The following is a 27557-nucleotide window of genomic DNA, read 5'->3' on the forward strand; positions in this document are numbered from 1 at the left end:
CTTTTATTATTATGATATTTCAAATCGCTCATCTTAATCATGAAAAGATAAGTGGCTAAGTTCGCCATTTTCAGCTTGAACAGAAGAGGACCTTACCGACTGATCTTCCTCTCAACCATCGTATTCTCTACTTCTACCCTTCCTCCACTTGGTCTGTTCAATGTAACAATTAGTCCCTCACTTGATTCCTAAAGCTCATGCCAATTTAAAATGCAAGTAGGCTGATGAAAGATCAACAAGTGGGTTGACAATACTACTGCAATATAGCATTTTTAAAAAAAGTCGATCACTTTTAAAAAGGTTTACCTAAATTTAACTAAAGCGCATGTTGATGTTCCATAATTTACACGATTCATTTTCCCGCACTGATTCATTTGTAGCAAATCTGTAAAAAATCAGTCAAAGTTAAGTTTTTAGTTTGAAACTTTAGCAGCCATCAGTCTCTTTGTAGCCATCGTCAAAACAATGCCAGACAAGAAAGAATATCAGAGCTAAAAATTTAATTTCGGGAAAGATGATTTTTTGTTACTGATTGCAGCTAATAAACAATTTTTTTCGCGAAACAATTGAAATACGAATGACAAATATTGTTCTTCAGCGTAACAAAAAATGCTCAGCCAATTGGTTAACTAATTTGAAGGGTCGATAATCTCTAAACGGCTGCACAATCCAAAATCATAAAAGTTTTTTTTTCTTTGCAAGTTTTTGCTGTTTTTCTTTTTCCTTGAACGGGAGAATTTCCTGCTTTTGATAAAAAACAGGTATCATGAAAATGTGCGGGATTTGTTTTTTTTTGTTTTCCATTTTATTTTGAGACGCTTTGGAAAATTTTTCATTATTCAAAAATACTAATTTTGCTCACAAAAACTTCTGTTTTGATTTCCAAAACAGTGAGCCAATCGATGCACCTCCCACTCCTCTGTCTGCAGGCATAATCCTCTAGTCTTTTTTTACCTTAACACATTTTCTCCATACAGCCCTCGAAAAAGTCTGTCGGGTGGGATTTTAGACCTCTTTTGAATTCTTTCTTCATTTTCTCGGAAGCTACCTTCCCATGTTCGAGATGTTGGTTAGTTCAATGGATTGAAGGGGTTGTGTGAAAAAAAAAATTTCACTTGAAAGTTATGGCTCACTGAAAAAGCCAAGATTTCGGTTTTTTGATTTTTACCTTTTCTTGAAACGTTTTGATTTCTATGAAAAAAAAAACGCTTTCCGGAATCTAAATTTTTGGATTTAATCGAAAACAAAAGGGTACGGAGAAACTCTTCTGTATAAGTGGATACGTTCAAGTTTTTTCCACAAGAAGTTATGGCTTTCTGACTTTTTGACATTTTTCGACTATCCTCCTAAATCTGAGATTTTGGATTCAATGGAGAGAACGTGTCCAGTGAAGCTCCCCTGCATTAGTTGCAATGCTCGAAGTTTTTACACTAAAATTTAAGGGCTTTGAACGCCTTTTGTCCGTATGGTAACTTGGGATAAAAACTTGTCGAGGTTTTGTTCAAAAAAAAACATCTCGTGATGGTAAAATTGATTTTTTTTCTCAAATGCCTTTCTAAAAACTTTTACTTTTTTTAGTAAATTGTGTTGATGCGTTTTCGAGCAAAACCCAGCTTTTTAGCAAAACCCAACAAATGCTCGTCGAAAAGATGGCAAACTAAAAAGGCTCTTCTAAAAATAATTTTGTTGAATAAAAGGCCTTGGGAGGCTACCTTTGAACTGTTGTCTGCTTCAGCAAATTTTTTTAAAATTGAATCAGTGATTTGTTGGTTCGAAAACAATAATTTTCACCGCTAGAAATTGATTTCTGCAAAACTGGGATAGGCCTACTACCTCTGGTTGTTTTGTTTTGGCTAACTGATTTTAAAAATGCGCGAATCTGAATGCGGCAATTTGAATCTTTTTTGATGTAATTTTTGAGGTTTTGTGATGTGAGTGTATTAGCAAAAAGGGCAGTTCCTTTTTTGGCTAAATTCTGAATTTATTCGTATCTTCCAGTAGAACGTCTGAGCTCGAAAGATGATTCGTTGTCAATAACAAACAAGCTACGGGGCAGTCAAAACATTTAGGGGGGTTATTCTTGTGATGGTTTTTGCACTAAATCGAAGCGAAAGTTAGACGAAAATGATTTTCAGCTATTGATTAGAGGTATTTGAACAATTAGTGCAAATGTCGAATAAGTTTCTTGCTTTTTATCAATTTTTTTTGAATAGTAATCTTGAGGTACCTTTTAATGGCCAGGATTTATTTGCTTCCATGAGATTTTCGGCTAATAATTTTCTACTAATTGAGTGACTTGCTATGGTAATGTTTACTTTAAGTTTTCTCATAACTGCCTATAAAGCTCATTTGCTGGATCAGATACGTCTCCTTGTCATTCACCAGATTTTTATCGATAACTACCTTCTCAAATGTGCGATTTTTGTTTGAATCAAATGAAAAAGTTGTGAAGCTCCCCTGTGCAAGCGGCTACGTCCAAATTTTCTATCAAAAGAAGTTATGGCTAGTAACAAGGGTTAAATCGAGGCAACGGTTTTTACAAACCAACTTGGTGCATAAGCTGCTACGCCTCAAAATAAAAGTGTCATTTCCTTGGTAGAATCCCAAATGTCAAAAATTTTCACCTATTTGTTTTTTATTAGAAAAACAATTATGGTTTTGATTGAATCTCAAATTTCAAATTATGGCAACTTTCCTTCTCATCTCTCATAATTATAACAAATTTAAAAAATCGAACTCGTACCGCCAGCTTTAGTTGGTCTCCTTGTTTTATATTCGAGCATTTTTTTTCTTCGTCAATTGGGTTTTGAAAGAACTTTTTGAGCAGCAGTGGTTGATTTGTTATGTTTTCTGTGTGATAATTTAGTCAGTATTTGAGTTTTGTTATTTTTTATGTCATCGTTATCATCGGAAATATTTTGAAAAATTCTGCGAAACGTCGGTTTGCGTCAAATAATTTTATCGAAAGTTAGAATTCAAACGCATGTTTTTTTCATTGTTAAGGTTTTGAAATATAATATTACCTTGACCCCTTTGTCCGTATGGTAAATTTTGATAAAACTTTGTAAAATTTTATTCAAAAACGAAAACACTTTTGATGACAGAAATTGATTCTTTTTCATCAAATGCCTTAATAATAGTTTTTACTGGTAGGACAATTTAATAAAAAAGGGTGCTGAGGCATTTCCTAGTCGAAGGATTTTAGCAAAACCCAGCAAATGTTTTTCGATAAGATGGCAAACTAAAAGGCGCTATTGACTTTTTTGTCACATAAAAAGCCTTGCGATACGCTCATTTTTACTTCCTGTCTGAATGGGCGATTTTGAAAATTTGAATAATTGGTAAGTCGGTGATGAAACAAACTATTGATTTGTTGGCTCGAAAACAAATTTTTCAACCGCTGATAATTGTTTTTAACCATTTTTTCTGAAAATGCTTTCTGCAAAGCTCGGATAGGCCTACTACCTCTTGTATGAATGAATTGTGTCAATATAATAGATACAGCAGTATTTCCCAGAAAAGGTATTATGAGCCGATTACTGAAAACCCAGAAATTGGATTGCCCTGAAATTTTATGCTATACGTAGCTGGCCTTTCTCTAGTTTAGCAAAAAAAATGAAGACCTAAAAACATGAAATCATGTCGCAATTCACTGCAGTCGAATGTAGTTTCATGGTTATAGCCTACAGTAAAACCCGATATACCCGATTTTGGGTCTATTTTTTGTAAGACAATTGATGGAAGAGCAGGGGGACTATAGCTTCAGTTTTTTGTTATCGTAAAAACATTCTTTTTATTTAATCAATTTTTTTTTCAACAGTGAAACTCGATGCAAAAAATCATGGAAACAGAATTATTGGTTATTGAGATATTCGACTATTATTGGGACACTGTATTTATCTCTTACTTCATATCTCAATGACCGACTCAATTTGAGTCCAAATTTTACCTCTAATCGATCTCATTAAAAATCTGCATATTTAATCTCGTGCTTCGCCCTAATCCAAAACAAAAAGAGTTCTTTTAACTAATAGAACAATTTCCTCCCTAAATTGATTATGAAGGGCCATTGCTCATTTGATTTCCGTTTCCATTGCTGTTTATCAAGCGTATTCATAAATTCCTGATTTAAATTCGAACTGGATTTCGTCGCATTCCTTTTCTTTGGCCTTCAAAGCATTCTTTGATGGTTTTTTTTTGGTTTTACACCCCATTATCATGTTGTAAGCACCCATTTGTTTTGTAGTTTAACCCCATCCCCGTTTTTAGTAATCTTATTTTATCGAGGGTTTTTAAATTTTGCTTTAACAGAATTAGCTCGCTACATTTTTAAAAAACGTTCGTTTAATAATCAAACTTACCATTTCGATTGACTTGTTAAGAACGTTAATTCTTCACTTATTATTCTGAAAAAAAATCGTTTTGAAAATTTAATGAAAATTTGCATGATGAACGATCAATATTTCTGAAACAAATCGTTCTCCTGACTTTTTGAAAATTATGTTTTCAGCCCTAATGTCGTTTGAAATTTTCATGGAAGTAACTTATTCAAATAGCAAGAAAATTGAATAAACGATTTTTCAGTAAAACAAACTAGCACATGCATACCGAGCACTGTACCGAATGTTTTTACATTATTTAACTCAAAGCTTAGAAAAATTTGCATGCTTGAACAAATGAATTTTGCCATTTTGTTAGTTTTGTTCACAAAAATTTCGGGTACCGAATTTTTTAACCCCATATTGAACCATAGTGTTGTTTCGGTTTTCGGCTCTACTTATTCTAACCATACCATTTGTGTTTCTGGTTGTTTCGGGTTTTGATCTTGGTGTTGTTAATTGGCGATTAAGCATTGTAATTTGTGTTTCCCAGTGGCTCTCGTCCTCTCACTATTCTGGCCCAAAATTTTAGAGTTAGTCAGCAAAAAATGGATATCTCAAAATATGGTAGAATTGTCCATCTAGAGTCAAACATAGATTTCGATTTTTTTTGAGGAGGAGAGGGAAAATGGAGTTTCAGGTTATCAAACAATTTCTTACAATTTTATGATTTTTTTAAGACAATCAAAATGATTTACCCGGCTTCTTTTTGGAAAAAAAAGCTTTATTTGGTCAAAAATACTGCACCGCAAATGTTTTTAAAAAACAGCTAGAAAACGCGTTAATATGTTTTGGACAATTTCTTTTGTAGCTTGCATTCCTTCTGCAAGCTTTTTAGCTTGCATTTCTACTGAAAGTACCAAAAATCTTTTTGTGGCTTGCATAATTTCTGAAAGCTACCAACTTAACAAGAGCGCTATATTAGAAAACCCGAGACCCTTGTTAAAATCTTGGAGGCTTTGGAGAAACGGTGATTCAAAATGCTGAAAAAAAAACCAAAAATGGAATGAAAAAAGAAAACAAAAAAAATTAAACTGCTTTGAAAAATAGACGTTATTTTAAACTGTCCACAAAAACTTGTTGAAAAATTTGTCAACTTTTTAGAATTCGATTTTTTTGATTTTTGCCAAACCACAAAATTGACAGTGTTTAGTATCAATTTCTGGACCACAAGCAAATTTTTGAGAGAAAAGTTTTTTGACATACAATGAGAGCCGTGACAGGTTTTTTGGATCAATCTGGAAGACAAACGGGTTTTTTGGATCAATCTGAGTAAATTGGTTATTACAAAGTTGGTTTAAAGGGTGGCGTCCCCTATGCTTGAAGGACCGAATGCTTGAAATTTATTTTGGCTTACTTTCAGCCAATCAGAATTGAGTATTCAAAATCTCAAAGTAAATCGTGAAAATCTCAAAGTAACAAAATAAATCTAGGCCATTAGTGTTATTACTGACCGATTAAATAATAAGCAGATGAGTTTTCAAGACTGAAAAATTCTTATGATTTTGACCTCATTAATCTTGATGATTATCTGAATAATATTTCGGTTGTAACCAGCAATTTGTAATATTTTTGATTATTTTCGACTGATTTAATACATTTTCTGTTAATATTGACTTCGATTTTGTGAAAAAGCCATTTAGCCAATAGGAACGCTTAGAGATTTTGATTGGTTGAAAATTTTCAAGCATTCGGTCCTTCAAGCATGAGAACCCTCCCCGGTTTAAAGGCTTGCTGCCAAAACTTTAAATTACAGATTTCCTCCTGTAGATTACATCTTATCTCATAATTTTTCTGCCAATGTTTTAGCGGTGGGCGCGCGCTTCCCGAAATACATATATTTTTGACATTTTGACAAAAATTTCAATGTTTTGCCAGAATATGAAAGGCAGCAAACCTTACATCGTGGAGTTGTACAAGTAGCATTTAGCATGCAAATGAAATAGAACCCTGTTCAACTGTTGCAAAACATTCCTAGAAGCGAATTTGTATCTTGAGCACAAAAAGAGCCATTTTTTTGATCATGTTTTTAATCCAAGGTAGTGAAAAATTGTTTTTAATTTCAAAACTGGAAAGAAGAAACCTTATCAAAAAATGCACCCGTTTGATTGTTTTACCAAACAAAATTTCTAAATGCTGTTATGCGGTTTTACTTCGGCAGTAGCCAGAGAATCTGCAATAAGTTATATATTATTAATTGATGTAACTCTGGTGAAAGTCAGCAACAATCAATGGCTATAGACCATACTTTAGATTCAGTCAGCTGTGATATGGATTTAGATTAAATACTTATCTTGCATACTCATAAAAAACTAGTCGTGATTGTATGGATTTAAAATTACAACCAACATTCACTCAAGATCATAGGATATCACATGGAAGTAGAAAAAAATAGCACCCAAGAAAATTAAAATCAGCAATAACTTGACTCAAAAATGGAAATAAGGTTTCATTTGTGGTATTAAAGTTATTTTTGCTCGAAAATAGTCAAAACCGCGCGTTTGTCATCGAATGTTACATTTATTGGTAAGACTTGCATATTTTGGCAGAAGGTTTACAGAGTAATCCTGCAATTTTAGCCGAACAACTTGTAAAAGTTGCAAATTCGGCCGATGCTGAATTTTTAATCTTGTTCCGACCATTGAAAATGAGGACGAACTTGTTATTCCGGTGTTTTTTAGTTTTTTTAAGTTTTCTACGCAAAATCAGTTATCAGAAAAAACTTTCGGAAAGGGTTGAGTGATATACCAAATTTTCTTTGAGTCGGGTTGCAAACGATTTGAGAAAATCAAAAACTTGTCTCAATATCGAAAAAATCAGGTTTAAAAAATTTGATATTTAGTCTGAGTTCGAGCAAATAAAGCAAGCAAGCAGGCTTATAATAGCATAAAAATTCAAGTGGTCTATTTTTATTTCATGATTTTGTTTTTGTTATTTTAAGTCATTTTTCTGTAAAGACTGTTGTGCTTTTTGCCTGTTTTGCTGTAACCGTCAAATATGCTTAAGTTCTAGTTTTTTTTGTTGAAATCCTGTAACATACATGAACTTTAACATTCACCTTCGTAAGTAAAGACATTGAACTTTGATTAGTGGCGTGATGTTGATATTTATAAATAGCCTGATGTTAAGTAAAGTTCATGGTATGTTAGATGCTAGTCTTGTCAATACTGATTGAGAACACAAAAATTATATTCAATCACCAAAACCAAGCGAATTAACTTTGAATAAGTTTTCAATAACATCAGGGGACGTCGGACGGACTAACAACACGCATCCGAAAAATAAATTCAATTGTATAAGAGCTCAAATAAAGTGCAATATCATTGATATGCGATAAATCCTCTTATCACATCTCGCAGAAACAAAACGACTTTTTACAAAACGATTTTTTTGTGGTTTTTAAGACTATGGTCGGACCATTCTGTCTTTGTTAAAGTATCGCGACCGTCGTCAACCAAATTCAAAATTTAACAGAATTTTTTGATCTATTTTCCGCTATTTTGATCTAATTCCTTAAGTTTCTTTTGAACGTTTTTTGATCAAACTCAAACTAGTGATAGAAATTTCATAAAAAGCAAACAATAGCATCGTCTTTTTAAAAAAAAATTTTGCAGCAAATTTTGTAGACAAAAATACCATATCTCTTCAAGACCCAAATTCATTTGTTAACTTTTTATCAAAAAACATTGATAACAGAAGAAAAGTAAGTTAATAGTATAAAACAGTCTGCGAGCACTTGCCATGATGCAAAATATTCAATATTTAGGTTTGTGTGTGTCTCTATGGTCCTATGTTTCTAAAGTTTTATAGTATTCTACTGTCTTTTAAAGTAACACTTGGACAACAATTTCCAAGTTTTGTAGTTGCAATATTATGCAAGGAAAACCTCTCAATTTATGACACATCTAGATCCTTGCAAAGTACGTGTGATGTTCTTGTCGCTGAATTATAAATAATGTGACCAGGCGTGGATCTAGAAACTTCTAGACGGGATTTTTGATTCAAAAACAATTACAAATTTTAACGAATTTTTTTAGGTTGACCAAATTGAATTTCCGAGGTGCTCCCATATTTCTATCGGAACCAGTTTTTTCTGCGCCTCAGGCAATTTTTTATGAAAAAATAGACCAAAAATGACGTATTTATGCATTATCCGATTTTTTTCAGCGCGCTTATCCCTCTAAATTGATATGTATGCCCCCTTAATTCAAAATTAAACCCTTATTATTTGGTTGATCCATATTTTTTTTTGCTTTTTTTTACTAATTCTGTGGTTAAATTCACGTTGAAGCACGGACCCTTTTGATCAAAACTGTCCAGAAATTGTATCAAATGCGGCATTCGTGGCAGTTTTTTCTCTAATTTTTTTTACCAGATAAATTAATTTTAAGTTTTATTGCGACATTATTTTTTTCTGTTCATTGACACACTCATCAAGTATGGGTTTGAGAGCTTTTGTTGAGTCGATGAAACTGAAACGCTATCTGTTTCAACGCAAAACTAAGATTGCTCAAATAATAGCAAATTGATGCTGTTTAACCTACTAATGATGTCTGATATTTAGTTAGTATTTAATTATACAACATTTACATCAATGCATTTTTAGTTCGATCAGCCGTTTAGTGTCATTAATTGTCTTCTTGATCATCAACACCTGGTGGTTATTTTTTAGTTTCGGTGAAGCAGATAAATTTCGGACGGAGTTAGAGGAGTTTGTCTCGGCGCTGACGTCATCAGTCGCTGCTGCACGACTAGTCTTCTCGGCTGCTGCTGCTGCTGCTGCTGCTGATGTTGTTGCTGCTGTTGTTGTCGGTTACGAAGTGGAATTTGATTCGGCCTGTTTTCCTTCAAAGTCAACAGTTTTTTAGCCGCGTTTTTCAGCCTCGACTGGGAAAAACAGTGAACAAATCCACTGCAGGATGTAGCTCCGACAACAGTTAGAAGCACAAAGTGTTTCCAGAGCAAGCCAGTTGTAGTGCCAGATAGAAATGCGGTCTCTCGATCAGTGACTGTGACTACAATCATGGAGAAATAACGTAAGGCTTGAGGTAAAAATGCGAACGTCATCCTGACAACGTATCCTTTGATTACTGTTTTCTCTTTTTCACTGTTGCGAAGAAGCTGTTCCATCTGTGAGTTTAGAGCGACTGTGTTGCGCTGCAACCTCGACCTCGGATCGAAACTGAAAAAAAAGAATAGTTTTTATAGAAAAAGTATCAGCGGGTTTTTAGCTATTTGAAAACATGCATAAACTTAGATTTCATGAACCCAATTCACTTATATTGCGCTTCATCATTTAGGCTTATACAAAGTTTAAGAAAATTTCGGGGATGTAATTGACCTGAATAAACTTAAAAAGGAGGATTTCATTGAGAGGATTTGAAGATTGGACCAAAATGTACTATTATCTCGCATTTTTATGACAAAACGAACTTTTCACAAGCAAGGACGCCAATATACAAGCTGTTCTGCTCTTTATAATAATTTACCAGAATTTTTAAACTTTTCTGACTAGGGTAGTTTTTTTGCCGCAAGCAACGTGCACGGTGGGCCTCGAACCAGAAACCTTTGGAGTGAAAGGCGAATACTTAGCTAGGGGAGAAAAGTCAGGATTTTTTGTGTTTTGTATTTCAATGGAGTATTTCACAATACTCACAAACTAGGCGGGGATATCTTGCGTTTCTGGAGTCTCCTCTCGGCTCGGATGTACTTTTCCAACTTCCAGAACACGTTCGAGTAGAGGAGGAAGAGGATGAGGAACCAGACGAGGGTGGAGTGGCCGATTACATGTTGATGCACGTCGATCCTCCTCACGAAGGCCAGCTCCCTCTCCCGTCTGAAGTCCACACACAGGGACACACTCACGGCTGTCAATCAACGAATATAAAGTTAACAAGAGTATCCCGATTCAGTGCAAGAAAAAAGATGCCCATTTTATTCCTATATCATACTTTCTTTTGAAGTATACGTTTTATCTAGTTTTCTGATAGATTAAAGGTGTATTTATTGGAAGTCTAATGAAATGAACGTTTAATCTATCGGAAAACTCTAGTAAAAAATTGTTAATCAAAAGTAGGAATCTATCAAAACGAAAAAAAAAATCAAAAAATTTGCAATAAAGCGGAATTCTTTAGATTACCCGGGTTGACGTACATAAAATAAAAGTGCTTGTCATACAATTTCATATATGGCGACTATGGAAAAAAATGCTTATCATACAATTTTCATACAAAATTTAAGAACTGTATTAAAAGATTTTACAGAAATACTTCTGTTCTATTTTCATCTTTCGAATCTTTCTGCTCAAAAAAACATGATTTTAATTTTGGTTAAAAAAATGCTTATCAGAATATTTTCATATATGAAAATTGTATGATAAGCATTTTGCTATAGAAAAAATAAAATCTTCTAAATTAATTTAACGATGTTTCTGGATGAATTTACATGAGTTTAGAAAAAAATTTCGTTGTAAGAATGCATTTTGACTGTTAAAAACATAATTTTAATTTTGGTCAAAAAATGCTGATCATGTTATTTTCATATATGAAAATTGTATGATATGCATTTTTTCATAAGCAAAAATACAAATTTGAGGTAAAAAAAATTTAAGCCCTTTTTTGGTTGGAAACTTGCTTTTGTGCTCAAATATAAATTTTTGCGAAAAAAAAAATTTGCATGCAAAATTTGACTTTTTGTGTTTGTAACGTAGTCCAGGATGAGTTTTTCATCGAAAAAATCCAAAAATAACAAGAAATTGTTTTTTTTTGGAAACACGATTATCATTTTTTTATTTCGTTTGTAAATTCATTTATTTATTTATTTATATATAGGGGCAGATCTAGGACTTTCTCGAGGGAGGGAGGGGAGTGGCTGGAGTTTCCAAAAATGTTGTCGACATTTTATGTTAGGAAGACCAAATTTCCAATCCTAGAGCTCCCAGAACACTAAAAAGACCCTATTTTGACATAAAATTTTGCGCCTCAGACAATTTTTTGGCAAAAAAAAAATGTAAAAAATGCCGTTTTGGGCACTTTTAGGAAAATGTTGTCCAAAAAATGCGGGCGCTCCTCTTGAATTTTTTCAGCGGGCGCTCTTGAATTTTAGTATATATTGGCGTCAAAGACCCCTTGCTTAGTGAGGCTGTTGAATCCCTGAGTAAAAGGCATCCACCCCCCACCCTCAAGTCCACTCCTGTCTTACATGTATATACCTTCTTATATAAGTATATTTAACAAAAAACAACAGCTGAGAACCATGCGCTTGCCTCAGTCATTCGAATCGGTGAGAAAAGTTTAAAAAATAATACAAATATTAGAGTAATTTTTTTGAACTGTTCCAACTGAAATGCAGGTGCTGATATTACTTTGAAAGCATTTAAATGGTTCTTCAAAAAATTATTCTCTTAACGACGAATACATGTGGCTTTTAAAAAACTTAATTAATTTCTTTTAAATGCAAGTCAGAATCCTAAAATTGTTTCTTTTTCCTTCTTTTTGAGCAACGGTTTGAAATATTGATTTTTTTTCCAAAACCAGTCTGTACAACTATACAAATATTGCTTTTTGTTAAGTTTTACCCAAAAGAGAATCTATTTCATTTTAGACTCTCAAACCACACATCTACAAATCAGAATTCTTTCTAAATTAAGAAACAATTGGAATAAATGGAAAACTCAAAATACTGAAACTTTGGTACACGCGAGACGCAAATTGTTTAATTTTATTTTATTTAGCGCAGATTGCTTAGAATTTTTAGAAAAAAGAAAAAAAATTTGAAAATTTAAATTAGCCAGCACCTCACACTGAAAATGATAAACGCTGACTATTTAACTCAGATAAACAGAAAATTCTGTGCAATATCAGTGTGCTTCCTTTTACTCATAATTTAATTTATAACTTGTTCATTTCGCATTCTGTGGGTCACATTCGAAGTGGGCAATAAACAATTCAAAAGCGACGTTGATCGACTCACAGAAAAGAGCCCGGAAATACTGGGGAAGCTTGAAACGTCAAAAAACGGACAGTTAGAAACACAAACCAATCTGAATAAAACCAAAGGTCAATTTTACGAGTTTCGAGGTGACTTCAAAAGCAAACAAGGCAAAATTTCAGAACTGCGCGGTAATTAAAAAAAAATGGGGCGAAACCTCCGAGCTTCAGGCTGACGGCAAGATAACTCGCGATAAACTTCCAGAGATTAGTGCAGAGATGCAAAACAATACCAAGAAACGCAAACAAGGTAACTTGGAGCTGAAAGAAAAGCTTCAAAACGTGTCTGAAGTTGTTACAAAAATTCAATCTGAGCAAAAGAAACAGATTGATACAATACAAAGTGATCTGAAAACAACCGACGATGAAAACTACGAGTTCAGAAACGTGTCTCAAACTTTATTAAAATTTAAATTGGAGCTGAAAAAACTGAGAAAAGAAATTGACGCAAGGCAAAATCTATCAAAATCCGCTTTCATTGATTCAAAGTTGAAGTTTGGCCTAGCTTTAATGCTGATATATTTGGTGTATTTCTGATGATTAAGAAAGTAATATTTGTGGATACCTGATTTTTTTTGCCAAATGCAAAATTAAATGTCAATTGATTTACGAACCTTCTCCGGTTAGATTCAGTTTCGTTCGAACAATTTTAAAATTTTTCCAAGAAAGTTTTTTTTTGGCTTAATCTGCCGACAAAGAGCAGTTTTGAGGTTAACTTGGGATCATTTTCTCAAAATTTGACCCAGGATTTAAAATTTTTACTTTGCAGGGATTGTAAGAAAAATTTCTGTCGTATTTCTAATAACGCTCTCAATTTTTCGAATATAATTTTCTAATATCTGTTGAAAATACTACTCTTCTCCTCTTCTTAACAATAAATTTTAAAAGCAAAAAAACTGTTTAAAAAGCAAAAAATGCAGCCAGTTCCTGTTGAAGTAGCACAAAAGGTTCCAATTACAGTAAATTGGAACCTAAATTAGGTTCCAATGAAGTAATTTTTGAGTTTTCCAATAACCGATCACAGTGCGAATTCTAAGGACATGTTGTTTGAAAATGGAGATTGTTTTTCGTTTGAGGGTATTTTCATTCAGAAACATGCATATATTTGGCAAGGATCACAAGTTGAAAAGTATTTGAAGCCCTTATCCCACGATGGTTAAAATGTCAAATTGTGTTTATTGAGTAGAACACTAACAATAACAGTTTCACCAGAAAATCATTTGGGTTATCGAGAAAAACTGAGTTTTTGGGAAAGAAAACTAGTATATCTCAATTTTTGAAGTTTCGATAATCATTGACAGCTGGCTTAAACCATCAACGCACTGATCGGTTTTTCATCACACTCCTCGGATCCTTAGACTCTCTACAGTAAGGAACATTGGATAGATGGAAAATTGGTCGGAACTTTCTTCTCCGTTCGGAACCCTTTGCTCAACTCTCAAAAACTTGTGAGATAAGTTGTTCGAAACTTTGGACTCACTGCTTATCAATTGTTTTGAAAAGTTGACCCACTGTCTGGAAAAAAATATCTCAAATTTTCGGACGGAACTTTTTGGACGAAATTTGGCTGATGGTCTTTACACTACAAAACGGATTGCGATTAAAATGTTAACTAATTTGAACGTACCCCTTGCATATGCAGTGTAATTTTCAACAATAAACTTCGCATGAACAAAAAAAGCCATTTTTGTTTTTTAAGCGTTTCATTTTCTCCATTGCTTTTCATATATTTTGCATACGTAATTGTTATAAGCGCGGCCAGGCGCTGATCTATGAATTTCTCGATGGGGGGGGGGGGGGGGGGGAGGGGAGCGGGTTTTCAAAAAAAATTGAAATTTTTGCCGACCTTTTTTTTAGGTCGACCAAATTGATTTTCTGAGCTCTCCTCAACCACTATAAAGACCTTAATTTGATAAAAATTTCTGCGCCGCTGGAAAATTTTTGAAAAAAAGGCCAAAAAAAAGGTGCTTTTAGGCACTTTTTGGAAAATTTCGACCAAAAAATCGCTTTCTCCCCCTCAAAATTAGTATAGATTGGCGCCAAAGGCGCCTATCGAGAAATTTTAAGGTTAGCCAGCCAAAAATGGATATTTCAAGATAGTACAAAGGGGGACCTTTGGCGCAAAGGGGGGACAAAGGGGGAACTATCCAATTCAAGCCTAATCAAAGTTAAGCTATGAGCATTCTAAGCATACAGCTAACAGTCAGTTAAAATAGAGTCAAAGAACGCAATGAAGCAAGAAAAAAGTGAAACGAAGTATATGGTTCAAAACTTATGACCTTGCTTTTTTTGGTAATCTTGATACTATAATTTTTCAAAATTCCGTTCTACTTTTAACAAAGAGAAGCAACGGAATGTGAAAAAAGTCAACCGAATGTTCTTTTTTTGTTTTCTTTCTCGAAAATCAATCCATTAAATGCTATGCAAAGTGCAAACTGATATGATTTCCTCAAAAAGTTTTAACTAACCTGCCTCAATTCAATTTGGAACGACTTGTTACACGGACGGACTAAACCTCTGCCTACAGGTTTATAGTACATAAACTATTGCCCCCATTAGTTGTCACAAGTTAGCCAAAACTTCAAATCCTCGATAACTTTACAAGGATCAGAAAAAAATGATCCGTAAAAATACCCAAAATTTTGACCCCAAAAATTGAATATGTTGAACTTTCGTCAGGCAAAAGCTACGCCAAATTAACCGAGTCGAACACTGACAAACTGCATCAAGAAGGTGAGCCTCTCACGCAGCAGCAGCACAGAAAAGTTAGGAGGATATAATCTCCAAAAATTGAATATAATCTCCAAATGTTTTTAGACAAAAAATGTTCGAATCTATTTAACTACTATACACCATAATTGCACAATACACCGGCGAAATTAGCTATCTTTCCGGAGAACAATACTTTTTGGCTGATTTTTAGGAACTTTCCGTCGTAAATTGCTAGTTGAAGTCGACGTTTGTCTGGAGAGAAGAAGTCTTCACGAGCACAGGTTGAATATCTTTTGTAACTATAGCTCAAGTCAACAAAACTTTTCGAATGGAACATAAAATTTCCGTCAAACACTGCTAGTAAAAAAGCGATATTTTTCAGAAAATAAACCACCTGAGCAAAAATATCTATATTCCGTCACTTTCTTCGAAAATCGGAATGAAAACTCATAAATTATGTACAATACCAAAACGTCAAGTGTAGAAACTTGAATCTAACAAAAAAAATTTACGATCCTGTTGCTTCACTCAAAACAGATTGGAATAATTTTGTTGAATGGAATAACTCAACACTCATAAAAAAATTCGCCTTATGTTTCATCAAATTAAATAAAAATCTTCAACGTGTGCATAAAATAGTCCAGAACTTAGCCGATTTGCCATTTTTCTAATCCCTGGATTTTCATCAAAAATAATGAAGGCTTTTTTTACACTTGAAATCAAGGAATCAAAACTTTCAATGGTATTTTTTTCTGTTTAATCTCTCATTTTAAGCGCCCCAATTTGTTTTTTCAAATTTCTTTTTTAATTAGGTAGAATATATAAATAAGCGTAAGTAAAATGAAATATATCTTACATTTTATTTGCCCTACCCAATTTAACCGCCTTGTTTAATAAAAAATAATAAACACAAGTCAATTAATTTTTTTTCTTACCAATCAGCTCAAAACAACAAAAAACTTCGGATGCTAAAGAAATATTTCCAATTAAATTGCCGGAGTTAGTCTGGACAAAGAAAAACTACTCCGAAAACAGTTATTCTGTACATTTATTCAAAAGTCGTAAGGAAAGTTCTCCACGTTTGATATGCTAAGAAAATACAGAGGTGATTATAATTTCCTAGCGAGAAAACGATAGAAAGCAGCCCTATTAAGTGAAACGGAAAAAGTAGAAACCAATCCCAACTTAGTAAAAATTTGCCTACGCGACAGAGTTGAACCGTCAACCTTGTGAATGAAATTGCCCCACTCAGCTAATCTTGCTTAAAAATCTTAAACACTAGCCAAAAAAAAACAAAAGAGAAAAGTTGCAATGAATTTTTCAATGATACAGATGAACATCAGAGAAAAAGTGCGTCTAAATGACCACTCGTCTTTGCCAGTTAGGTCCGAACACAAAGTAGGTTCATACTGATACGTGAATCTTGCTAGATTGTTATTTTAAAGATTTTTAAGAGTAGAAATTTCAATCATGTGGAATTTTTTGATAGTTTGTTTTTTTTGGAGGGGGGGTCATTTTGGGAGGTTTTGAAACAAAAACTGCGTTTTTTTGATGCGCGTTCTCTGCAGAAACATTTCAAAAATCTTCAGTTTTTGGTTCTCGCAATGAGAATAGTCTTAAGAATCTTGGAAATTCAAAAGGTGATACTAACTATTTAGAGATACTAACTCTTTTGATAACAACCATCGAATTGTGAAAACTGGATCGTGGATATTTTTTTTCCTTCAGGGAATCTGAAAATTGAAGTATGTTACCTTCTTTTTGCGCCTATTGATTTTTTAACAAGTTCTCGCCTTCAGACAAAATAAAAACAATCAAAAGATTATTATAGAATCTACTATACCAGAAAACAGCTAACACAGTTTTTTTTGTAACTTTTTCACATCCTTTTTATTAAAATTTATTGAAAAATAGATTTAGCTTATTCCCCCATCTTTGGTTCAGAAAATTACAAAAAGTATGAAAAATCAAAAATAAAATTATAAAATCTATAATACCAGAGAATTGCTCATATATAAACTTTAGCTTGATCTTCTTTGATTGTTTCGTTATCAATTGGCCCAATTTAATTTTAGTGTGTTGTTTTGAATCAAACTTAGAGAGAACTTTAACAAAAAAAAATTAGAAGTTAGAAAAAAACTGAAATTGAGAAAGCTGAATTTAATCGAAAGTTGAACTTTTATTCCGCGAAAAAATGCGTCCAATTGTGCGATTGAAACTCGATCACGTTTTTTATATCTTTTACACTTTCAAAGCTCAAAAGTTCATATATAACTAAAGGCATTCAAGAGTACATTAAATTGTATGAATGCACTTGCGTAGAAAGTAAAATTTTCCAAGATTTTTCCAGAACATGACCGCATACAAAAGTGTCGCCGACTCATAAATGTTCAGAGGAGAGATGAAGTTGGTCTGACTTTGCTGCGTTTTATCATTTTATTTATATTTCTTTCTATAAATAACAGCCACATTTCAAATTTTTCCTGGAGTTTTTAAGGTAAAGATATATTATCCCCCCATTTACTTTCCTGCAGAGGCGACTCTGGTCTAAGACTTTCCGGGGCTACTAATAGAAAGCAGGATATTAAGCGTGTGGTAAGACAACCCTTTTGAAATCGTGTGCATGCATGCTGAATAGTGAATAAAAAAAAGAGAAGGAGGTCGAAATTTTCTTCGAAGATCTAAGTTGAAAAACAAATGGTACAACTGTAACAATAAAAACCATGTTGTTTGTTTTGAATGATGTCCATAAGCAACGAGAGAGGTCACCTCGAAGCGACAAAAAAAATTTCGACTCGTGTAAGCAAAGTTGATGTCACAAAAAAAGCCGTTCATCTCCAAGTTTTAGAATTTTTTTTCGACCCATCCGCAGTGACACCCTAAGCGAAAGAACTTATATACACCCCCCAAACTACGCCTCACAAAACATATCCCGTAAAACCATGAAACCTTGTAAACTACATCCTCTTCAAATAAAATTCAATTCAACTTATAATTTCATAGCTTTGAGCCGGTTAATCGAAGAATGAAAAAAAAAAACATTATATACAAGATAATCTTCAAAATCAGATCAGTCTTTGTACTTTTTTTGCAAATTATAGGTTTTTTAAATGTTCAAAGCTAAACCAGTTAAAATAAACAGCACTTGAGAAAAAAACGGAAGCTGAATCAAAGGGAGATAAGACAAAAACCAAAAGAAAAAAAAACGAAATGATAATTTTTTATGAAGTTTGAATGAGAAAATAATGTAATTACCGCTTAAACGAATCCCACTTACTTACTACTTAACGCAACAGATGATATTATTAACAACTATTCAAGATAATTAGTAAATTTGCCATACCCATCAAACTGATCATTCTCTGAACTAACTTGCTTATGGAAAAAAAATGTTTTTACCGGTTACAACACTTTTTGTGGTCGTAAAGTAAAAGAAAGTTCACAACACTTATTTCACGTATTATTTTCAATTTTATTCATTTATGCCTTTCAGTTCTACTACTTTTGTCTTAACTGATCGGTTTTTCAGGAAAACCAGAAACGTTGCAAGGAAAAAGTGAAACGAGAAAGCTTAACGTTTTTTCAAATTTGGAGCTTTTAAGAAGAATAAATATCTACACCGAAAAGAATGTTTTAACAACAATTGTTCAATAAAAAAATGATCAACATGTTTTTAGAATTCTAATCTAAATTAAAAGATAAGTTCAACCATGTTATTCTCATCGTTTGCAGTTCCGTAATTTGGGAGCGTAGTTTGCCTTCTTCTTACAACTTTTTTAAATAGAAAAAACAAAAAGAATCATTAGTAAAATTATCCAATTCAAGCCTAATCAAACTTAAGCTATGAGCATTCTAAGCATACAGCTAACAGTCAGTAATAATAGAGTCAAAGAACGCAATGAAGCACGAAAAAAGTGAAACGAAGTATATGGTTCAAAATTTATGACCTTGCTTTTTTTTGGTAATCTTGATAGTATGATTTTTCAATATTCCGTTCTACTTTCAACAAAGAGAAGCAACGGAATGTGAAAAAAAAATCAACCGAATAAGAAAAAATAAAAGAAATGAAAATGAAAAAAAAAATGTTCTTTATCTGTTTTCTTTCTTGAAAATCAATCCATTAAATGCTATGCAAAGTGCAAACTGATATGATTTCCTCAAAAAGTTTTAACTAACCTGCCTCAATTCAATTTGGAACGACTTGTTACACGGACTAAACCTCTGCCTACAGGTTTATAGTACATAAACTATTGCCCCCATTAGTTGTCACAAGTTAGCCAAAACTTCAAATCCTCGATAACTTTACAAGGATCAGAGAAAAATGATCCGTAAAAAGACCCAAAATTTTGACCCCAAAAATTGAACATGTTGATTTTTTGTCAGGCAAAAGCTACGCCAAATTAACCGAGTCGAACACTGACAAACTGCATCAAGAAGGTGAGCCTCTCACGCAGCAACAGCACAGAAAAGTTAGGAGGATATAATCTCCAAAAATTGAATATAATCTCCAAATGTTTTTAGACAAAAAAACGTTCGAATCTATTAACTATACACCATAATCGCACAATATACATCAACCATTACTTACCGTAAAATGGCGAAATTAGCTATTTTTCAGGAGAACAATACTTTTTGGCTGATTTTTAGGAATTTTCCGTCGTAAATTGCTAGTTGAAGTCGACGTTTGTCTGGAGAGAAAAAGCCTTCACGAGCACAGGTTGAATATCTTTTGTAACTATAGCTCAAGTCAACAAAACTTTTCGAATGGAACATAAAAATTTCGTCAAATTTTGCCAGTAAAAAAAGCAATTTTTTTTTTTCAGAAAAGAAAGCACCTGAGCAAAAATATCTATATTCCGTCACTTTCTTCGAAAGTCGGAATGAAAACTCATAAATTATTTACAATACCAAAACATTAAATGTGTAGAAAATTGAACAAACAAAAATATTTACAATCCTTTTGCTTCACTCAAAAAAGATTGGAATAATTTTGTTGAGTGGAATAACTCAACACTCATTAAAAATTCGCCTTATGCTTCATCAATTTAAATAAAAACCTTCATAGTGTGCATAAAATAGTCCAGAAGTTAGCCGATTTGCCATTTTTCTGATCCCTAGATTTTAATCAAAAATAATGAAGGCTTTTTTTACACTTGAAATCAAGGAATCAAAACTTTCAATGGTATTTTTTTCTGTTTAATCTCTCATTTTAAGCGCCCCAATTTGTTTTTTCAAATTTCTTTTTTAATTAGGTAGAATATATAAATAAGCGTAAGTAAAATGAAATATATCTTACATTTTATTTGCCCCACCCAATTTAACCGCCTTGTTTAATAAAAAATAATAAACACAAGTCAATTAATTTTTTTTCTTACCATTCAGCTCAAAACAACAAAAAACTTCGGATGCTAAAAAAATATTTCCAATTAAACTGCCGGAATTAGTCTGGTCAAAGAAAAACTACTCAGAAAACAGTTATTCTGTACATTTATTCAAAAGTCGTAAGGAAAGTTCTTCACGTTTGATATGCTAAAAAAACACAGAGGTGATTATAATTTCCTAGCGAGAAAACGATAGAAAGCAGCCCTATAAAGTGAAACGGAAAAAGTAGAAAAAAATCCCAACAAAACACTGCTAGTAAAAAAGCGATATTTTTCAGAAAAGAAACCACCTGAGCAAAAATATCTATATTCCGTCACTTTCTTCGAAAATCGGAATGAAAACTCATAAATTATGTACAATACGAAAACGTCAAGTGTAGAAACTTGAATCTAACAAAAAAAATTTACGATCCTGTTGCTTCACTCAAAACAGATTGGAATAATTTTGTTGAATGGAATAACTCAACACTCATAAAAAAATTCGCCTTATGTTTCATCAAATTAAATAAAAATCTTCAACGTGTGCATAAAATAGTCCAGAACTTAGCCGATTTGCCATTTTTCTAATCCCTAGATTTTCATCAAAAATAATGAAGGCTTTTTTTACACTTGAAATCAAGGAATCAGAACTTTCCATGGTATTTTTTTCTGTTTAATCTCTCATTTTAAGCTCCCCAATTTGTTTTTTCAAAGTTTTTTTATTTAGGTAGAATATATAAATACGCGTAAGTAGAATGAAATATATCTTTCATTTTAATTCCCCCCTCCCCAATTTAACCGCCTTATTTAATAAAAAATAATAAACACAATTCAATTAATTTTTTTTCTTACCATTCAGCTCAAAACAACAAAAAACTTCGGATGCTAAAAAAATATTTCCAATTAAACTGCCGGAATTAGTCTGGTCAAAGAAAAACTACTCAGAAAACAGTTATTCTGTACATTTATTCAAAAGTCGTAAGGAAAGTTCTTCACGTTTGATATGCTAAAAAAACACAGAGGTGATTATAATTTCCTAGCGAGAAAACGATAGAAAGCAGCCCTATAAAGTGAAACGGAAAAAGTAGAAACAAATCCCAACTTAGTAAAAAATTGCCTACGAGGCAGATTTGAACCATCAACCTTGTGAATGAAATTGCCCCCACTCAGCTACTCTTGCTGAAAAATCTTAAACACTAGCCAAAAAAAAAGAGAACAGTTGCAATGAATTTTTCAATGATACGGATCAACATTAGAAAAAAAGTGCGTCCAAATGACCACTAGTGTTTGCCAGTTAGGTCCGAACACAAAGTAGGTTCATACTGATATGTGACTCTTGCTAGATTGTTATTTTAATGATTTTTTAGAGTAGAAAATTTCAATCATGTGCAATTTTCTGATAGTTTTTTTTTTGGGGGGGGGGAGAGGGTCATTTTGGGAGGTTTTGAAAAAAAAAACTGCGGTTTTTTAAAGCGCGTTCTCTGCAGAAACATTTCAAAAATCTTCAATTTTTGGCTCTCGCAATGAGAATAGTCCTAAAAACCTTAGAGATTTAAAAGGTGATGCTAACTCTTTGGAGATACTAACTCTTTTGATAACAACCATCGAATTGTGAAAACTGGATCGTGGATTTTTTTTTCCTTCAGGGAATCTGAAAATTGAAGTATGTTACCCTCTTTTCTCGCCTAATTATTTTTTAACAAGTTCTCGCCTTTAGACAAAGTAAAAACAATCAAAAGAATATTATAGAATCTAATATACCAGAAAACAGCTAACACAATTTTTTTTTGTAGCTTTTTGACATCCTTTTTATTAAAATTTATTGAAAAATTGATTTAGCTAATTCCCCCATCTTTGGTTCAGAAAATTACAAAAAGTATGAAAAATCAATAACAAAATTTTAAAATCTATAATACCAGAGAATTGCTCATAAATAAACTTAAGCTTGATCTTCTTTGATTGTTTCGTTATCAATTGGCCCAATTTAATTTTAGTGTGTTGTTTTGAATCAAACTTAGAGAGAACTTTAACAAAAAAAATTAGAAACTATAGAAAAAAATTTTTGCACTAGACTGGTTGCAGGACCCCCTTCCATATGTTTTTTTTGTACGACAAAAAGAAACTCATAGCAAACCATAGGAAACAAAGTTTTAGGTTAATTTTATATTTTGAAGTTTTTTTGATTTTTCTTTTTAATCAAAAAAAATTCACAAGTCGTTTTTCACTTTACCAATGATCCAGGTAAGACAACGCCAATGGTTTGCCCTACTTAGGGTAAGGAGAACAGAAATGAAAATTTTTCAAAAACAAATTAGCGATTTTTTTTTTCATTCCAACCTAAAAAAAACTTCACGCTCTGAACCTATGGTTCTATCAAAACAATCGGTTCGCTTCTGTTAAATTATATAAAATTCAATAATTATGTAGTTCAAAAAACCAAAAATCAAAAAAATGAAAATTTACCATGAGGGAGGTACGTTCAAGCAAAAAAATTGCGTTTTTTGCAATGGTTCCGAGGTGGTTGCTGGATATTAAAAATTTTCAATTTTCATCTCGGTTCACGAGTTAGACACCCAAGGGAAAAAATAACTTTTTTTTTGAAAAAAAACATCCCCTAGAGCTTCTCAAAGATACTTGAATGTGTTATAGTTCTTGTCTGATCGATTCAAAGCTTTATTGGACAGTTTGAGACAAAAAAAATTTTCCAGTTTTTTTTTGATTTTTGAAATTTTCAAAAAAATTTTTTGAAAAGTTTTTACATCTCTGTTTATAAACGAAAAATTTTTTTAGCTAAACTACTAGCTTGCCCTAGCATAGGAGATTAGAATTGGTCCTCATTACCAAGCGTCTATCTTTATCAGATCAAAATTGACTGTGGTCAGAACCTTGAATTAGTCAGTCTTTTTTTTTTTTAGAAAAATATGAAAATTTCAAAAATAACTTTTTCATTTCAAAAAAAAATCAGCAAGTTTTTTTATTCCAAACTAAAAAAAACTTCACGCTCTGAAGCTATTGTTCTATTGAAATCAATTGGTTTGCTTCTGTTAAGTTATAAAAATTTCATTACCTATGTAGTTCAAAAAACAAAAAACCGAAAAAATGAAAATTTACCATGAAGGAGTTGTTTTGAAGCAAAATCAATGCGTTTTTAGCGATGTTCGTCCGAAGGACGAACTAAGGTCCCCAGAGGTTGCTGGATATGAAAAAATTTCAATTTTCTATTCGGTTCTCGATTTAGACACCCAAGTGAAATAAATCACTTTTTCGAAAAAACATCTCTGGAGCTTCTCAAAGGTATTTCAATGTGTAATAACTCTTGTCTGATGAATTGAATGCTTTATTGGAAATTTAGTGACAAAATTTTTTTTTTTTTCAATTTTTTTAAAGTTTTTTTAATTTTTTTTTATTTTTTCAAATTTTCACATAAATTTTGAAAAGTTTTTTCATCTCAGTATATGAAGGAAATGAAAACTTAGCTAGGCTACTGGCTTGCTCTAGCATAGGAGAACAAAAACGGTCCTCATTACCAAGCGTTTATCTTTATCAGATCAAAAATTAACGGTGGTCAGAACCTTGAATTAGTCAAAATCTTTTATTAGAAAAATATGAAACTTTAAAAAACAATTTTTTTTCAAAAAAAAATCAGCAACATTTTTTTATTCCAAATCAAAAAATCTTCACGCTCTGAACCTATGGTTTTTTTCGAAATCAATCGGCTTGCTTCTGTTAAGTTATAAAAATTATATTGTTTACGAAGTTCAAAAAACAAGAAAAATCAAAAAAATGAAAATTTACCATGAAGGAGTTGTTTTTAAGAAAACTCAATGCGAGTTTTGCGATGTTCGTCCCAATGAGGAACACTGGTTTCTGGAGGTTGCTGCATAATAAAAAATTTCAATTTTCATCTCGGTTCACGATTTAGACACCCAAGTGAAAAAATCCTTTTTCGAAAAAAACATCTCTAGAGCTTCTCAAAGGTATTTCAATGTGTTATAACTCATGTCTGATCGATTGAAAGCTTTATTGAACAGTTTGAGGAAAAAATATTTTTCAAATTTTTTCCAAATTTTTATCATTTTTTTTTTTAGTTTTTTCAAATTTTCACATAAATTTTTGAAGAGTTTTTACATCGCAGTTTGAAAACGAAATGAAACAAGCTACAATACTGGCTTGCCCTAGCATAGGCGAACAGAAAAGGTCCCGTTAAACAGTTGTGTATCTTAATCACATCAAAAATTATCGGGTTCGGAGCTTCGAGTTAGTCAAAATACTAATTTGAAAAAAATAAGAAAATGTTAAAAAATTTTATATATTTTTATTTATTTCATATTTTGATATAGCAGTCTTAATTTTGTTTTTCGTCTCATTCTACGCTTCAACTGAAAAAAAAGTTAAGCTATTGGCTCTTTCCATCATAGGAAAACCACAAAGTTATCGTTAGTCTAGCTTCTATCTTGTTCACAACAAAAGTTAATAGGCTCAGAACTGTATATGAACTGTTACCAGCAGCCCTGATACTGTATTTTCACCCCTACTTTTGAAGAGGTTAAGATGTTTCGCATTATATACACGCTCAACTGAGTCACTTTAATACAAATGTATGAAAACGTAGATTTCTAAGAAAGAATTGAAGGAAATGTATCTACTTGAAATGAATTAGTCAGACCACTAAGTATTAGTATTGATTTCTTTAACAGGACTGAGAAATGTAATCAAAAAGGAAAATAAGAGTATGAATAAACCGCTATTAAACATCTTCTCCCACGCTTGCGCTTAGATAATAATTAAGTCGCCGACCCTAAACTGAAATTCTTTTTGATTTTTCTCAACCTCAACAGTTCTTGATTGAAACAAACAAAAAATAATCTTCAATTAAAAATTGAACATATCAAAAGCTCAGTGAATGAAACAATGCCTAAGTCTTCGGTAATTTCTTCAAAAATTGGAACAAAAACTATCGAAATATTTTTTATATGAACTAAGATTTTTAAGTTGGGAAGTCTAGAAACTGTTCAGTGGTAAGGATCAAAATATTGAGAGCTTTCCCCCTGAAAGCTTTCACTAATAAAATTTTTGTTTTCTACTAGCTTTGTGGAATTAACAAACTTGTATCCGATTTCCTAAAATTTCATTCGATGAGAGTAATCGTTCAACGGTTAAATTCTTGTTAAATTTTAAAATTACCAATCATTTGCCTGGTTTATTTTTCTATGTTCATGTTACCTAGACTAACATGAACATAGAAAAATAAACAAAAACTTATCAAGTTTTGCAGTCCCAGATGTTTCAGCAGCTGAAAATCACTCTCTTTCTCTCTCTCTCTCTCTCTCCTTGTTTCTCCTCCGACACTTGTAATGGTTTGTTTGAGTCTGAGTTATTTTTTGGCTTTTGCCTCCTGCAGTCTGAGGAAATCAGCTTGTTATTTTGCTCTACTGCATTTTAAGGGTATAAACGACCTTGGAATGGATTCAGTAGTTTACTTTGATTTTAGGAGCGGTTTACTTTGATTTGGAATCAGAAATTCTTTGCACTGTTAAACTTATAGTTATTTCCTTCTTTATACCTGACACCGCATTCTGAGGCACTTCGCTTTTCTTGATCGGGAGAGATACATAATTCCGTGGTATATCGAAACAGTTTTAATTATATTAACAAGTTTTATAACCTTTGCAAAACTTAGTTTCAATTTTACCAACTGATCAGATTACACTACAGTAGGAAAATGAAATTATAGAAAATCAGAGTATTTTCCAATCAGGTTAGTTTTTAAAACTAAATCGCACAATGACATATCTAGCTGCATTGAAATTTAACCAAAAGAAATCTATCGTTTTGCGGCATGATTATGAAATTAATAGTTGCATCGAAAACTATCCTATTAAAAGCCGTCGTTTTGCGGCATGCTTTTTTCTCGGGCAAACGACTAAAAACATGTCTGGACTTGATCTTTTCCGCGCGCCGAGAAGAGATTTTTTTTTTCGAAAATGTCAAAATGTGGGAAGTTACTAGGGGCGGGATGATTACTTATTTAACGACTAACATTTTTTCAGCACATGAAAATTGATGTTGCTGTTTTTTTTTGGTTTGAAAAACATATATGATTATGCACGTGATGAAAACAAACGAAAAATATCAAGGAAACACACTGTACGAGTAGAAAAACAGTCTAGTTTTGTACACTTTCTGAAAAAAAAAGAAAATTGTTTGCATATTATACTCTTATATCGTTTATAAAACTCAGAGTTCTCTATAAAGAAGATAATTGTAATTACTCAAAAATACAAAAAAACTCGATGCGTTGAGAAACAAAACCTTTTTGTTGCGAGTGAATTTCAAAATTAACAGCACATTAATACACTGGAGATGCCAGCAAGTTACTGATTTAATAACTATAGAGGCGACTTCGGATTTGGACGACCATGGCACCCAGCATACTGCAGCCAACGTCAGTTGAGAGCTAAATGCCTGCAAAAAATTGCACTTGAAAAGAATGACATTGCATTCTGTATTCTGTGAGCCCCATTAGCTTAAGTTTCAGAGAAGTTAATACTCCCCAATAATTACTTACAGAAAAAATTTTTAAAAAAATTGAGCTAGATCTTTCTTAAAATTGAGTTTTTTGCACGAAAGAGGAGAAAAAAATTGGGAAGGAAACAAAAAGTAAGAAACGTGTTTCAGCATCTTATAGTTTTTTTAAACTACCATAATTGCGGTTGACAGCAGGCGCGGATCTAGGAATTTCTCTCGGGGGGGGGGGTTATGGTTTTTTTCGACCTTTTTTTTTTAGGTCGACCAAATTGATTGTCTGAGCTGTCCTCTCAAATCACTATAAAGACCCTAGATTGACCAAAATTTGTGCGCAGCATGCAAACTTTCAAAAAACAGGCCAAAAAAGGCGTTTTTATGCACTTTTTGGAAAAATTCGACCAAAAAATTGCGTTTTTTTGGTGCGCGTTCCGCCATCAAAGTTAGTATAAATTGGCGCGGCAGGGGGTAAGGGTTTTGTTAAATTATTTATTAAAAATAAAATTTGGTCATTGTCTGCCGAAGATTAAAAACAAAATTAAAATTTCAAAAACTATAAATCAGAAAACAATTAGGAGCAAAAACAGAATAAA

At 32.6% G+C, this 27557-nt stretch overlaps 1 protein-coding gene across 7 annotated transcripts in view; it reads right to left on the reverse strand.

Annotated features, from left to right (window-relative positions):
• Positions 1-8913: 8913 nt before the first annotated feature.
• The window catches only part of LOC134844122 (uncharacterized), a 74881-nt gene continuing 56237 nt past the window's right edge, over positions 8914-27557 (reverse strand). For all 7 annotated transcript variants that reach the window (XM_063860628.1, XM_063860630.1, XM_063860627.1 and 4 more), the window contains 2 exons: positions 10036-10246; positions 8914-9561 (listed from right to left, as the gene is read on the reverse strand). In XM_063860628.1, the coding sequence (XP_063716698.1) occupies positions 9048-9561; positions 10036-10246 (725 nt within the window). In that variant the 3' untranslated portion in view covers positions 8914-9047. The remainder of the gene's footprint in view (positions 9562-10035; positions 10247-27557) is intronic.

The sequence above is a fragment of the Symsagittifera roscoffensis genome, chromosome 4 (assembly GCF_963678635.1).
Source record: "Symsagittifera roscoffensis chromosome 4, txSymRosc1.1, whole genome shotgun sequence".
NCBI lineage: Eukaryota > Metazoa > Xenacoelomorpha > Acoela > Convolutidae > Symsagittifera > Symsagittifera roscoffensis.